At 38.6% G+C, this 15,304-nt stretch overlaps 1 protein-coding gene across 1 annotated transcript; it reads right to left on the bottom strand.

The window, feature by feature from the left end:
* Positions 1-1,931: 1,931 nt before the first annotated feature.
* On the bottom strand, positions 1,932-13,849 carry LOC148851526 (uncharacterized). Its single transcript, XM_088945005.1, has 3 exons — positions 13,336-13,849; positions 10,462-10,542; positions 1,932-2,817 (listed from the first exon to the last, which is right to left on the bottom strand). The coding sequence occupies exons 1-3, from the start codon at positions 13,492-13,494 to the stop codon at positions 2,404-2,406; spliced, it is 654 nt and encodes a 217-aa protein (XP_088801131.1). The 5' UTR covers positions 13,495-13,849; the 3' UTR covers positions 1,932-2,403.
* Positions 13,850-15,304: the final 1,455 nt, after the last annotated feature.

Raw genomic sequence — 15,304 nt, 5'->3', positions numbered from 1 at the left:
AAGGGGTATTTATGTATACATGTATATACTATTAAATGTGTATGTACATTTGTACGTGACAGTATATCCAAGACAAAATTATTTATAATTCATTTATCCAAAAATTAATTAAGGTAATTTGAAAGTTCATGGATAAAATTCTCTAAGACCCATATCTGGTTCCAACACCCTAGCAGTTTCTGAACGGTTATATATATATATATATATATATATATATATTACCCGTTGTATGCTTAGACAAAAGGGATAGAAAATGTATAATGAAAATTCCAGAAAGAAGGTGCATTTGCTCGTTTATAGGTAATCTAGATATAAATGTAGAAGTTACAAAAAAATGGAAAAAACTAGAACCCGTTAGCATCAACTTGTGCAATCCTAACAGCCTTGTAGTAAGTAGAGGCTCTCAAAATAATGTGGGGCCCAACTTTGTCCTGGTCAACCAGTGCCAGGCTGCTAGCTAGTGTTAGAGATCGGGATATCACTTATCAGTGGGTTAGGTTAAGTGGTCCAATCCTATTTGGCCAGGTTTAGTCTGGTCTTGATATATCGGATTTCGGGTTGAGGTTACTCATCCTTACCAAATACGACTGGTTGTCTGTTTGAGACATAATGGCGTTGAAGAAGAGAACTGCAAGTATAGGCACTGCAACTTATTAAGATAAACGGTACTGTTCAATGAGGCTATGCCTGGTTTGAAGGGAAAGGTAAGAATACCATACCAGGTTTGTACAGATTTCCTTACCTTTCCCTACTTTTTCCTTCAAACCAAACACACCATGAGTGTTCAGGGGAACGAATCAAATGTGGTTCAGTGATACTATTCCAATTCAGGTTGGGTCTGGTCCAGGTTGAGCCAAAATTGCACCAAACCAGACCCATTAACATCCCCATTCCCCAGTCACAGAAGTGAACAGCATGTCCATGGATGCCTTGGGTTAATCAAAAAAGGACAAAACGTATTCTATATTTCCATTAACCCGTCTATTTGCACAAACGTCCCTCCTTGTGCTTTTGTAAGTTGAGTAACCGACCGAATCAGACTATGAACCTAGCCACACTAGTCAGCCTGCCTTTGGCATCCTTACAGCCTTCAAAGTTAAAAAAGCAATCCATTACATCTACCTAGCTTGATTTATATATTAATTTATTAACAAGAGCATGTTTATATATACATATATATATATACATATGAATATAACAGCATTTGTAAATATATTTGTATTTGTAATCTTTCCAAACGGAAACTACCAAATATGATGACAGATATCCTCAATTCCATTGGTGCCAGCATCTTCCGTAACTTGAGTCTCTTCGAAGAATCCTCAGTCTCTTGAGTCTCCACGAGTCGAAGAATATGCGTCTGTACTCTATAGAGCATTGAAGACCATCTTCCCTACCATCATTTTTGATAATTTCATCCCAATTCCCAATAGGCTGAGCCAACATGCAGTAGGGAATAAGGATTGAAGCCATCACCATGTATTGGACGGTGGCATAAAACGCAAAGCCAACCCCAAAAGCTTAGGAGGTTTGGTTTGATAGAAAAATTAGAGGGAAAACAGAAAATAGAGACATTTACACATGACCAGTGAGATCTGGAAAACGGATGAAGATGGTGGCAGGGAACCAAATTCTTCTGACGCTTTGTTCAGAAAGGAGACAAATAAAAAAAGAGATCCATTGCATAAAGCCCGTAGGGCCGTGTCATAAATTGGCATGTACCATTGCATATAGAATCTGGATGGAATCTTTACTCTGCCAAGTGCTAAATGAAACAATGCCTAGGTATGCTCACGAGAAACACTTGTACATCATACCTTGCAAAGGGCGTCGTCTGAACTGAGAAGATAAAGAGTCCAGTAGCTACTCTCTGGAAATGCAAAGTAGAGAAAGCCAGCCAGATAATGAGCGCAAGCAAAACACAGCAGATGTACAATATCAACAATGCCATTTGAATCATGACAATAATAAATTGAAGACAAAATAGGTACAAGACATCCTACAATAAAAGCCACATCAGAGAAATTACTAAACACTGTGAAGAGGGCCTACAATCAAATGTTCAGAATTAATTCAACATTAGCACTTTATATTTTTTATGTATGGAACACCAAATCAGAAGATTGGAGGGTCTCCAGTCCCAACAAACCAGTCGACGGTTTTGGCACCCAGCCACCCATCACATTGTGTTCTCCCGCATGAGATCGCACAACTAATTACCTACTTTTCTGCTCTGCCAACCCCAAACCAAAACACGAGCATCACAAGCTTATTTTCCACAGGTAACAATCTTCTCACATCATTCTTCTTCCACATGGAGTTGCAGCAACAAACAGGGACTGAATGGCAGCTCTGTTTTAAGACTTCGACCCACAGAATAAAGTCAGCCTGTAATGCAAATAATTAGTAAGAGGATTCTTGACCAGGACTATCTGCATGCATGTCCATGGAGGAATCATTGGAGAAAGGAGAATTTGAATCCCTGTTATGATGATGAGCAAAGCTGGCTTCGGCATTACGAGCTCCATTTCCAGGTGGTATGATGCTATTTGGATGATAACTTCCCTGGGCCAAATGATAATGTTGAAGGCTCCGGCGAACAGGACTTGAAAGAGCATTTGAGAAGACTGAGTTCTTAGATTGATGTTCAGAGTTGATAGACCGAGGGGCCTGCCCAACCAGGGCCGGCCCAAATGATCCAGAAGAGACTTGGGCGCATGGTGGGTTCATGAAGTGCATCGTGGGTTGAGTGTGTTGATTTTGGAATGGCAACCTCGGGGACATTGGAGGCTCCTCTCCCCCATAATCAATTTCATTCTGCAAAATGTACATTCTAATCAGAGTTAGCTCCAAAAATTGTTATAAAAGCGACCATATGCAAGGGAAAAAAACATTAATGCAATCACTATTTATTTATTCAATTCATGTATTAGCTTAGCTTGATCTAGTTTTGAATGGCGAGTGGATTGGCTCCCTGCCATCATGGCTTGTTGATTCCTTGAGGAAGGATAGAGATTGGTTCTTGTTTTCTGTTAGTGGGTTGGATCGCCTTGCCCTTTGTTCTGGGGTTGGTCCATTGATTAGGGAACGGGGGTCTGTTTGTTTAGGATTGCATTTTTTGTTTGTCTGTTTGTCTCGGTGATTTGAGTCTTTTCTGGCTGTTCGATGTGTTATAGCCAATGTTCAGAGAACCAGACCGGGCATAGAACCAGAGAAGGGAGAGGTTAACGGGTCAGATGTTCGACCGGAGTCGAACTGTGATGACATGGCATATACATATATATACTATGGGTCATATAAATACTATATAATATATTTTATAACTTTAATGTACTTAAATATGGTGGATGGATGGTAAGCTTCTAATTTTTAAAACAAATGGCTAGGTTTCAAGCCTTTTAACTTGCATTTTCTTTAAAAATACGTGTATAATAATGTAATATGTATAATAAGTAGTCATTAATTAGCACAAGTAAAGAGGTGGATTAGTGGTAATTAAGTAATCTATGAAAATAAGATGTCTTGAGTTCAAATCTTGTTAACAACATTCTAAAATTTCACTTATGTATGGACCCCGGCAGTTTCATGAAACTGAGACCGATTCACTGGTTTTCCAGTTCAACCGGCCCGGTCGGTCGGTTTTCAACAAGTTTTGAGCAAGTCCAGTTATTGGGGTATAACCAAACCGGTCAGAGCTCCAGTCGCAAATCGATTGGCCAATCCGGTCCGGTTTTCTATACACTAGTTGTAGTTTGTCTGCCTTTAAATGAAAATTTCTTCTATACTAGAAAAAAGTATTGTTATAATAAGACACTCTTTGTCAAATAGAGTATCATCATATTAGAACAAAATCATTTTTTTATTTTGTTATGGATATTTAACAAGGGTCTAACAAGTGATGCAAAAACAAAGTAAAAAGACCAAGATCAAAACGATCAGTATGAATGAAAAGCTCGAAGTACAATCTCAGCCATGAGTTTCAATTCCAGTTATTGTAAAATGGTAAAAATAAAAGCCTATAGAGGTTGAACCATGGTTTAAAATGTCCCTAATTTCCCTAATATGTTCACGACATATTTCCATTTCCATGTGTAGTGCGACATGAAATTTTACTAGAATCGACAAATTCACCAGTGAACACTACCAATACTGTGTGGAGTCCAAGAGATAGTATTATAACACAAGTTGGTGACAACAATGTAAATATGTGAAGTAACATTTTTTTTGATAGATATGTGAAGTAACAATGTTATTGTCCGCCTAACTTACATGATTATCTATCACTTTGAGCTATCTCAATATTCATTTCAAACACGAAGTCAAAATATTAGTTTTTTGTGTGTAATAGATTATTTGGTTGATCTATTGTTTATCAATAACAAGTAACTTTCATTAATCATTAAGAAATTTAAGTATAACAGGGGAGATAAACTATCTTAACTCCCCCCAAAGAGGCTGGGGCCCAAAAAAAAAAAAAAAACAAAAAAGATTAAATTAAAAATGAGCCCAAAACAAAGAATCCCTAAGCACCCTTTGCTTGGCTAATCCATCTACAAATGAGTTAGCAGATCTCTTCACCCAGTTGTACTTTTTCCTTTCATTGTTGTAACTCCACATTCCAGCCTTGTCCTCTTCTAACCAACCTACTACCACCTTGAATCACCTTCAATTACAAGCCTCCTTATGTTCATTTCTTTTGCTCTTTGGATTCCTTCCAATGCCATAGAAATCTCAGACCTGAGATTTGGTTGATCTATTACAACCATTTACATTTTCTATGAGTTAAAATTTTTCTTTAAGTCATTCTATCATGAAGCTCTGAATCTTAAGGTTTACATGGGCCGCTTTAGAACGCATTCTTTTGTCTATAACCTTGGTTTCTTAGCATTGTTTAATGATTTGGAACAAGAAAATAATTTAAAAAGGTATGCCTATGCTTCTTTTATCATTTCATAAAATATCATTCTATATTTTGCATATTTTACAATGTTTCCCCTTGGGGGGCTATTCAAGCATCCAACAGACCTTCGAAGGGATCAACCAGCATTGTTTTTCAGGAATGAAGAAGCAAGTGCAAAATCCATGGCCAAATGCTCAATGTGCCAACAATACAAGGCCAGCACCCAAGCCTTAACAGGCCTACTTCAACCTCTTCCAATTTCCAATCAAGCGAGGGAAGATATCACTATGGACTTCATCACCAACCTACCCAATTCAGCCGATAAGACGGTTATTATGGTAATTGTTGATCACCGCACCAAGCATGCACATTTTGCGGCCGTCTCTCACCCATACACAGAAGTACTAGTGGCAAAAGTTTATTGTTCAGGAGATGACCCAGTTACATGGAACTCCTTCCTCCATTATTACCGATAGGGACACGGCCTTAAAATTTTGTGTCTAGACCAAATACTTCAAGGTGCAAGGCACCAAGCTCGGGCACTCGACCAGCTATCACCTATAGAGAGATGGATAGTCCGAGGTGGTGAACAGGTGCTTGGAATCATATCTTCGATGTTTCACAGGTGAAAGGCCCAAAAATGGGCTCACTAGCTATAATTCCACTCACCACATCTCAACAAGGACTACCCATGCAAGGCTTTATACAGGCGCAACTCACCAGCCCTGATTCGATATGAATCAGGCTCCACAACAGTTGCAGAAGTGAAAGAAAGGCTAATCAACTGAGATTAGGTACTAAAATCACTCAAGGAGCACTTGAGTTGGGCCCAACAACAAATGAAGGCCCATTATAACTGTAGGCATAGGCAAGTCACTTACCAAGTTGGAGACATGGTCTACCTCAAGCTACAACCCTACAAGCAGCTTTCAGTGGCCCACCGCAAATGGCCCAAGTTTGCTCCTACATTTTTTGGCCCATTTCCAGAACATTGAGTGTATCAGGCCTATGGCCTATCACACCACCCTACCTTTCTCGGCCAAGTTACACCCCATTTCCCATGTATCTCTATTGAAATGATGCATTAGGATAACACTCATGTTGTCTCAAACTTAATCGGAGTTCACTAATGAAGGGGTACTCCAACTAGAGCCCCTACAGGTCTTGGACTACCGCTAGGTCAAGACCAGGAAGAAGGTGATCAAGGAGATACTCGTTGCCTGGAAAAATCTACCACCGGAAGATGCTACTTGGGAAGTTCATTCATCCTTTGTGACCCAATACCCATCCTTCAACCTTGAGGATAAGGTTGTTTTCAATGGGGCACAAACTGATAAGGCCCAAGCCCATAGCACAGTTGGAAGGCAAGAGCCCATATACAACTCATTCCCAGGACTATGGCTTGGGTATACCATCCAGCAACTCCTTAGGCGCAGTACATCCCCCACAAAATATCTATACACAAGAAAGCCACATCAGCCAACTCTTCTAGAAGCACACCCTACTGCATGATCTTGTACTGATGGCTATATAGCACTTTTATCAAGAAAGGAGCATGAGAATTAGGTCATTCATTCCACTTATTCCTTCCCCTCCCCTCTCATTCCATTTCAGAAGGTAGGATCTCCCTCAAAGAGGTCCCTGAGGTGAGCAGTAACTCACCACAACGTCAGTTAAATAACAGATATCAACCATAGGAATAAGCTCTTCGCTCATAAAAGAGAACTGTAGCCAACCTTCCAAAGCCAACAGCTTTCAGTTTGTTTCTTTAAAATAAATCCTTCTCCACAATGTTGCATCATGCATACCAGGTCAGTTTCATGGCCGAATGTGTATGGATCACCTCAGCTCCTCGTATTTTTTCAGCCATTTAACAGGAGGATTTTGAAGCCACTTGAGGTGGTGTATGACCTTACAACAAAGTCTCCTCACCAATTTTCACTCGGGGCTTCTCCATCCCCTGCACGCATACACACACACACCACTCTGCAAAAATCACAAGTGCAGGTTTGGGTTTGCTCATGAACGGGATCCACTCTAGTATAATGAATTTACATGCCCCGCACAACAAAGCAGGAGAAACTCTCACAGAAACAAAACCTACAATTTTTAGATTAACCAACGATAGCTATTATTTTGTCTTTGGGGTGATTCCTCTTCCTTTTGCCTATTTTGATATATTATTCACACCATTTATTGAAAAATGTTAAAGGACCCGTTAGAATCTTCAGAAACAAAAAATAGATGGAACAACCAATCAAAAACAAGTTAGATCCAGTAACTTACCACATGTCATACAACTAATGCAAGCTATTCAATTACAAGAGTCCCATGATGAAGCATTCTAACTCAATTTGATATTAGTTCTCTACAAGGCCCTTGGCTCCTAAAACATTTATATGTGCTTCCAAAAAAAATCCTTAGTTCTCCATTGTAAGTGCCAGATAATTGCAAATCCCATGGTCCATAGGTAATATCATGACACCATCTCCATAAAAGTCAGAACTAAACTTAGAGCATCCTTCTGCTAAAAAATAGGCAAGGGAAAACCACACTAAAAGTGCCTTATGAGCAAGTAAAATCCTCCAAAATATAACATGTTCTGTACTCTTTAAAATAGAAATGTCATAAGAGTCCCATGGTATGTTCTTAACACCATAGTGATGCCTAGGCGAGCACGTAGGCAACAAGGCGCCCTTGGAGGCTTGCCTCACTTAATCACCAAGCAGTTCTGTACACTGTGTTATAAAATAATTTTATATTCTTAATAAAATAGGCATTATTAAACTTTGAGGTGCTGCCTGGACTAAAGGTGGACCTAGAGAAAAGCCTACTGATAGGAGTTGGGAACACATAAGTAGGGAGGAAATGGAACAATTTGCAGGGGTGTTGGAATGCAAAGTAGAGAGCTTCCTTTTATGCATCTAGGGCTATCAGTGGGATCGAAGACAGCAGCAATTAGCATTTGGAGGCCATTAATAGAGAAATTGTAGAGAGGAGATTGGAAAGATGGAGGGCTAAGTACCTATCTTTGGGTGGGAGAATCACACTTATAAAGAGTGTTTTGTCTAGTTTACCAACTTACTATCTTTCCTTGCCAAGAGTACACCTAATGAAGGGGCTATGAAGATTGAGAAAATTCAAAGAGATATTCTATGGGAAGGGGTAGGGGGAGACAAAAAATTTCACTTGGTCAAGTGGGAAAAGGTGTGCAACCCAAAGGAGGGGGAGGTTTGGGGCTGAGAAGGGTAAAATTAATAAACAAAGCACTTCTAGGGAAATGGTTGTGGAGGTTTGGGCAAGGGAGAGAGAGGGTGGTGGTGGTTGGAAAATATGGTGTGATCAGATTTGGGTAGGAATCAAGGGATGTAAGAAGCTCCTATGGGGTGAGTATTTGGAAAGGAATCATGAGCTTCAACAAAGAGTTCAGAAATTTGGTCAAGTTTAAAGTAGGGGAAGGCTCTAGAGTGAGGTTTTGGGAAGATGAGTGGCTTGAGATAGGGAAGCTAAGTGAGGTTTGCCCAAGATTATACAAGTTGACAGAACAAGTTTCAATAAACTGTGCTATGAGTGGAGAGGGAAACAATTGATTCGGAATCCAAAATTCATAAGGCCTCTTTTGGACCAAGAAGTAGAAGAGTGCAGTATGCTTCTGGAAAAATTAGAGGGGGCCAGCATTACTAGATCTACATTCTACAGAAGATGGCTTTTGGTGGAAAGAATGTAAGAAAGGCAGATTCACTGTTAAGTCATTCTACAAGGCATTAGTAAGAGAAGGAATGGGTTCAGACCAGATAAAAGGAGTGTGGGGTAACCCAGTTCCCAAAGGGTAGAAGCCTTCGCCTGGCTGGTGGCACATGACAGCATCCTCACCTCTGATCACCTGAAATCTAGGGGATTGCATCTGGCCAGCTGGTGTTATTTATGCAATCAGGAGGAAGAAACAGTCTCCATTTGTTCTTCTCCTTTCTATTTGGGATGAGGGTCTTCCAACCAATGAGTCCAGCAGAGGAGATCTTCTCCATATGGCCAAAGCTCAGAGGCAGTAAGAAAGCTAGGATTATTTGGAGATGTGTTCCTTTTTGCAGTTTGTTGGTCTATCTGGAAGGAGATGAACAGAAGGGCTTTTGAGAACAGGTCAAAAAGCATTGAATACATGGTAGCTGCAGTGAGCAATCTGATTTCAGACTGGGCCCTCAGACTTCCAGATTTTGATCAAGTATCCAAAGCTGATTTGTTGGAAAGATTCTGGAATACCCTTGATTTACAGCTTGTAATGAAGAACCCTGTTCAAATTGAATTCTATAATGTATTTGGTGTGTCAACTTGACAACCAAAAGTGTTGTGATGCAATTCCTTTTTCTCGTTTTAATGAAATTTCTTCCTGATTCTTTAAAAAAAAAAACTAAACTAAACTATGTTAGGTTTAATCAACACAAGCATTGCTAAATGCTGTATTGAACCCACAAAGACTTCAGCCCCTATAACAAAAATAGGGGTTCAGCCCCTATGTTCTTTGAATTTTCTTTTCTTTCTTCTTTTTCTTCAAATGAATATGTTGATTTTCTATACTTAAGCATGAAGTTTATACTTTTCTTATGAAATTATGGATAATTATTAAGGAAATATGATTATGGAACCTAGGGGACTACCATAGGATATATGTTTTTTACTTAAAAAATCCATCACCTAGGTGACTAGGCGCCCGCTGTTGCCTAGCCTTGCCTTGGCACCTTGAAAACTTTGCTTAATACCATAAAACCAGCTCTATAAAAGCCGCAAAACTGAACCTAGAACATTCTTAGGATAGAAAATAAACAAGCCAAATATGGTAGTCTACAAAAATAGAATAGTGCCTTGCTACACAAGCATCTTTATCAGCTTTAGTTCCTTCAAATTCAGAATGTCATACATTCTTTCCACCCTACCCCACCATGTACATTATATATTCTCCTCTCCCACCTCCCCATGAAGAAGAAAATAATGAAGGGAACATGATAAGATCCATATGATGGTTAAGTGTCGGTGCTTGATGAACATAACCCTCATATTCATGAGAGAGAAAATCTATACACCCTTTTCTGATCCCGGATGCAAATTCAAAACCACCTCTGATGCAGAACAAACTAAAATACCCCTCCAAACCCAGCATGTCATATATTGATTGAGAACCCTTTTAGAAAACATAGGTCCACAAGGCACAACTCCATATATACCAAAGGAAGACAATATTTTCATAATAACCTAATATAGCCTAAGGCAAGCCCGGTGAGAGCAACAGTCAGGAGCCTTTTGAATGCAAATAGAAGCTTAATACAAAATTTAAATGACATATTCAACAATTCAATTATGAAGAGTTTTTTAACGAGTATAAACAGATGTAAAATGCAATAATAATAATAACAACAACAACAACACAGGGAAAACATGAAGGCACAGAATCATGTATTATGTCCAAAGAGGCAGACAAGAAATATATCATGATTAACATGTTAAGGTCAAGATATAGAACACAAAGCCACAAAAGAACCATGATGGTTGAGAAGGGTCATCTAAAAAACCTGCAGGTAAGCTAGTATATCAGTTGTCATCACTCTAGACCCTTCCTCTTGTTGTCTCAAGATCCATTGGTAAAGTTTCTCCTGCATAAGAAAAAAGGATCAGGATGGAATTAATGCAATTATCAAGGAGAACGGAAAGAAAGGCTGGTGAGAATCCAAAACACCAGAGAAAAAATCTATGTTTCTCATTGACCATCCCAAATAGGAATCAGACATGGTTGGAATAGTTGATGACAAACAACTATTGACTCTTTATACACGAGTATTCTACGAGAACGTATACACCAGGCTAGAATCAACCACAAACAAAAGAATAACTAAAGAAAAGGCAGGAACACATGGAATCTCATTTAGTTCATAATCAACAAAACTATCAATAAGACTAAGGCATACAAGTGGAAGCAAATTGAGGTTATACACTGGACATATATGAAACTGCAATATAAATAAGATCAACATATAGAAGTAAGCATCAATTGAGATTGTGCTAACAAGCTCAACAATATACATAAAAAATCTAAACATCCTTTAAAAAACTTCCCAACAATATAGGCTTAGCTACATGAAGTCATGAACCCTGTTTCACCATTCCATTCTACCAAGGGCTATATCCATGGTTAAATGGTTAAATTATCATCTGAAGCCATGGTCTATCTGAAACATAACCAATCATCATCTTCAGGTATCAGGTGAACCGCCAACCAGTCTAAGATATGGGACCAATGGTCAGCACAAATAATTCTAATCCTCTCTCCGATCCACTTCATTTCTTAAAAATCTCCTTATTAACTTCTCAAGTCCTGTTGCAGTAAATATAAGGATGGTAAATAGGCATGTAAACTAGTAAGAAGAAATGATGGAAAGGGTAGACCACATTCAAGTGATGCCTCACAACATCAATATCCCAATTCCCACATTGTCCTTAATCTGCATCAACACCAAGGTGGACCTATGCATTGGGGCAAAAGGGAGCAATATAACCCAAAAAAGCAGCAAGTTCCTCAACTTAAAGAATTGCACTAACAAATCAAATTTCACTTTTCTGACGAGTTGAACCTTAAACCTGAAACTTGAGTCATAGGTTGACAGGTGTCATGTACTTGTGAACTAATCTTAGCAGGGTCGGTTGTGGGTATTGTCCTGTAATCCGAGGTCTTGTTTTTGTTGGTCACTTTGTACCTTGTCCACCTTGTGATTATATACCAACTTGTTACAGGTAAAAACTGTTTACCTCTTAGCCAATTTTTGTCATTTAAATACTTTCATTTACTATTGGAAATCCAAATCCTTCCAACAAGACCTTTTCTTCAACCCTTTTGAAAATTTGCTTGAGATTCAAAATGGTTAACAAAATCAAAGGTGAACTTGACCTTCTGAAATCAGCCCAAGAAGAACCAGACTGGGAAAAAAAAAGCAAGGCACAACAAGACCTTCATTTACCAGATATAATTTATACTGAACCTAGGCTCCTCATCTGTGCATTTTATGCCAGTAGAGTGATGATATAGTCAACTGTCTCTTGCATGTAGAGCTATATGAAGTTGGCTATTCATATTTCCCCATTCCAAAATTCCATTTTGTTCAGTGCGGAATTTGCTATATTTTTATAATTATTTTGAACTTCTGTGTCCAATCAGAAGAGAAAATTTAGGACAAGAGGAGATCCAAAGGCTCTTGGGTACACCAATATTGTATCAAAGAAGCAAAATTTTTGGCAGCAAGAGACCATTTCATTCAATTGGATTTGGAGATCAACGAATACATCAACAGGCAGAACTTCATTGTAATGAAGCTCAGCAATCAATCCTTCCAAAAATTAAAAAGAAAATTGGAAAGTAGAAGTGGGAAGGAACAAATATAACTCTTTGACATGATGACATCCACCATGAACTCATTCAACTTGGTTCCTAGACTAAACCAAATTTTCAATAATGATCTTGCAAAAGGATGCTTCACGGAGTAAATTATTCTAAGTTATCAAATTAAAAGGTTATGGAGAAATTACTGGAGATGGAGTGGTTAAATCAAGTATATTGGTTGAACAAGGCAAAACATTTAAGATGGACAGATAGATCCAGTTTTCAGCCCATCTCAGACAAGGAACTGGCCAATAAATGGATTGGTTCCAAGTCAATTACAATTCTCCATCCAGCCTAGACCAACAGCTGTCAAATGAGTAAACTCCTCAGATTTTTTTTTATTTTAAGAAAAGCACTCCATAAGTTCTAGAGTAACAGCTTACATGCAACGAAAGTGCATATTCTTCAGTGACACGGTATCCTTGGACACCTGATACCTTTCTCAACCTTACCAACATCTTTCCCTTCCAACATAAAGATCATATGTCCCTCCAAAATTCCATTTTGGTGAATTTACACAACAAATGGAAATCAGTTCCAATTTCACTTACAAGAGAACTCATCTGTACATAAACCAATATTAATTATCAACTCACTTTCACGCTACTGGGAGAGAAAGGATAAGAAACAGAAATTGATACCAGACACGAGTAATAAAAAGAAAAAAAAAAAAGAAACATCTGCCTGTGGCCCTGTGCAATAAAATCAACCAATCATGAAATCAGAGAACACAACCATCAACTGAAACAATTAGAAAGGCCCCTACAATCGGAGTTACTTGTGGATAGCCCACAAGAATAGATAAGATAGAAACCAGCTTAACACCCAAAACAATAAATAAAAAAATCGATGGAAGAAATTAGTATCCAGATGAAGTAAATCACTGCAAACCCATAACGGGTGACAATAGAAACGCCAAGGCAACACAATTCATAACCCCCAAAACAACCAAAGCCCATCAGATCAAACCCCATAAATAATTGCAAAGAAACGGGAGGCAGGGTTAGAAAAGAACCAGCCCATGTCGTTCTCCCGCTTGGAATACGATTTTCTGATGATTCATAGCCTGCGTATAAAGCTGCGACAGCGAATTCGCGGCGCTGCAGAAAGTGGTGTACATGGTCCGATCGACCTCGTCCAGGCGCGTAGCATCAGACTTCCTCTTCTTCCCCATGGAAATCCTCCTTCACAGTTCCTTTCTTTGCCCCTCTCTGTCGGCAAAAACCCTAGAAAACCTATAACAAAAGTCTAAGAAAGAAAGTTTGTTCTCTCCAACTCCGTTGTTGCAGAACCTCCAAGGAAGCGATGGGGTTTCTATTTTTATGGGCAACTTACAGAGGGTTATGACAGGATAACTATCCTACGCATCCCCCAACCCAACATACAAAAAATATATTTATATTTATCTTCTTTTTTCAGTAGCCAAAAATCACCGGGTTTCATCGTGGGAGAAGATCTGGCACTCTGCGCATGGCTCCTATAAACTTGAGACCAGTACATCACCCCCTTGGATATGGGAGACCCACCTTGAGAGGCGTAATGTTCTATATTGATAGTATATGATTCGCTTGTAAGTGTTGGTTGAATTCTCGTTAGAATCGGAAATACCCAGGCCCACATGGATGTTGGGGCCCATATGCAGTGCTGTTGTGAAAGCTCAACCAAGCAAAATGTCGGCCCAGGTCCATGCCCCGTCAGAATTCAGGCGTCAGTATATAAGTCATGTAAAATGATTTGCATGGCCTTCCCTTTCAATAGCAGTCCTCCATAAAATAATGACTTTTGGGGAAATTATTTACTTTCCTTTCTTTTACCTGTAACCAAACAGAGAAATACAATTTATCTGGTGCTTCGCTTGATTTGGAAACAAGAACGGACCTACATCTGGAAAATGATTTGCATGCCCGCTTTTAAAACATTCTTATGGCCATTTTATTTGCAACCAAACAAGATAAAATAAGCATTTTTCAGGAAATCATTTGTTTATTTACTTGTTATCGAGGCGAGGGCGACCCATAGAGACCTGGCAATCGGGTCGGATTGAGGCATCTTCGGGTCCTTTTGGTCAGAATGACAGAGGCTAGAGGCAGACCCAGTATTCATGTTGGGGGACCCACGGGTCTGATGGGACCATAGTTCAACTGCCTATGTCAATTGGTCTCTAGTCAACAGTTTTATGAAAAATATGGATTTAACTTTCTGGCTCAATTAGTTTGAATGGTTCAGCCATTTTGGTTGACGCCGGTTTGGAAATAGGTAATTCGATTGTGCCAAGGTTTTGAAAATCAAACCAGACCATATGATTGGATCGGTTGACCCAGAAACCATTTAGGCAACCGGTTTTATTTCACCCTAAAATTATTATTGGACCAAAAAACGTTGACTTGATTAGTGACTCATTGACCCAAGTGGCCAAACTATCAACCCATACAACAATTTTTTTGCCATTTTTATTTTAATTTTTAAATCATTTTAATCAAAATGGGTCGTTTGTTCGAACCAAATGATCAAATTACTAACTCGAACACTAGTGACCAAAGTGGTTCCAATTTCGATTTTGGGCCTAGGCTTTTTGTTAAGGCCCGGCCTGGCTCATATGTTTATAAATAATATATATATATATATGTTATTTAAAAATATTTGATAATTGATGTTTTATATATTAAATATAGATTAATAGAGATTTATATGAGATGTTTTATATATTAAATAGAGATTACTAATGAAATATATAAATTACTAAACCCTAATCTTCTCAGCTCTCTCTCTCTCTCTCTCTCACACACACACACCAAAAGACGAATTTTCTAGTGATGAAGACTCCATTGATGAAGATAAACTTGAAGTTTAGAGTGGTTGCAAGTTTTTGGTAAAATTGAAACTATTTTCAATATTTTATTATTTATTTATTTACATTCATTTAATTTTTTTCTTAGTTTGTTAATATCTTTTTTATTTCACTTTTTATTTGTAGGAGTTGAATG

This window comes from Nelumbo lutea, chromosome 5 (assembly GCF_056320005.1).
Source record: "Nelumbo lutea isolate HS-2025 chromosome 5, American lotus-T2T, whole genome shotgun sequence".
NCBI classification, from domain to species: domain Eukaryota; kingdom Viridiplantae; phylum Streptophyta; class Magnoliopsida; order Proteales; family Nelumbonaceae; genus Nelumbo; species Nelumbo lutea.
Note: the sequence above shows the minus strand (reverse complement) of the source record. Positions and strands in the feature narration are given on the sequence as shown.

Coding starts and splice junctions, on each gene's coding strand:
- LOC148851526 (XM_088945005.1), bottom strand. CDS start 13,494: ATGGGGAAGAAGAGGAAGTCTGATGCTACGCGCCTGGACGAGGTCGAT. Junction 10,543..13,335: donor CGGGAGAACGACATGGGCTG/GTTCTTTTCTAA, acceptor TTTCTTATGCAG/GAGAAACTTTACCAATGGAT. Junction 2,818..10,461: donor ATATACTAGCTTACCTGCAG/GTTTTTTAGATG, acceptor TACATTTTGCAG/AATGAAATTGATTATGGGGG.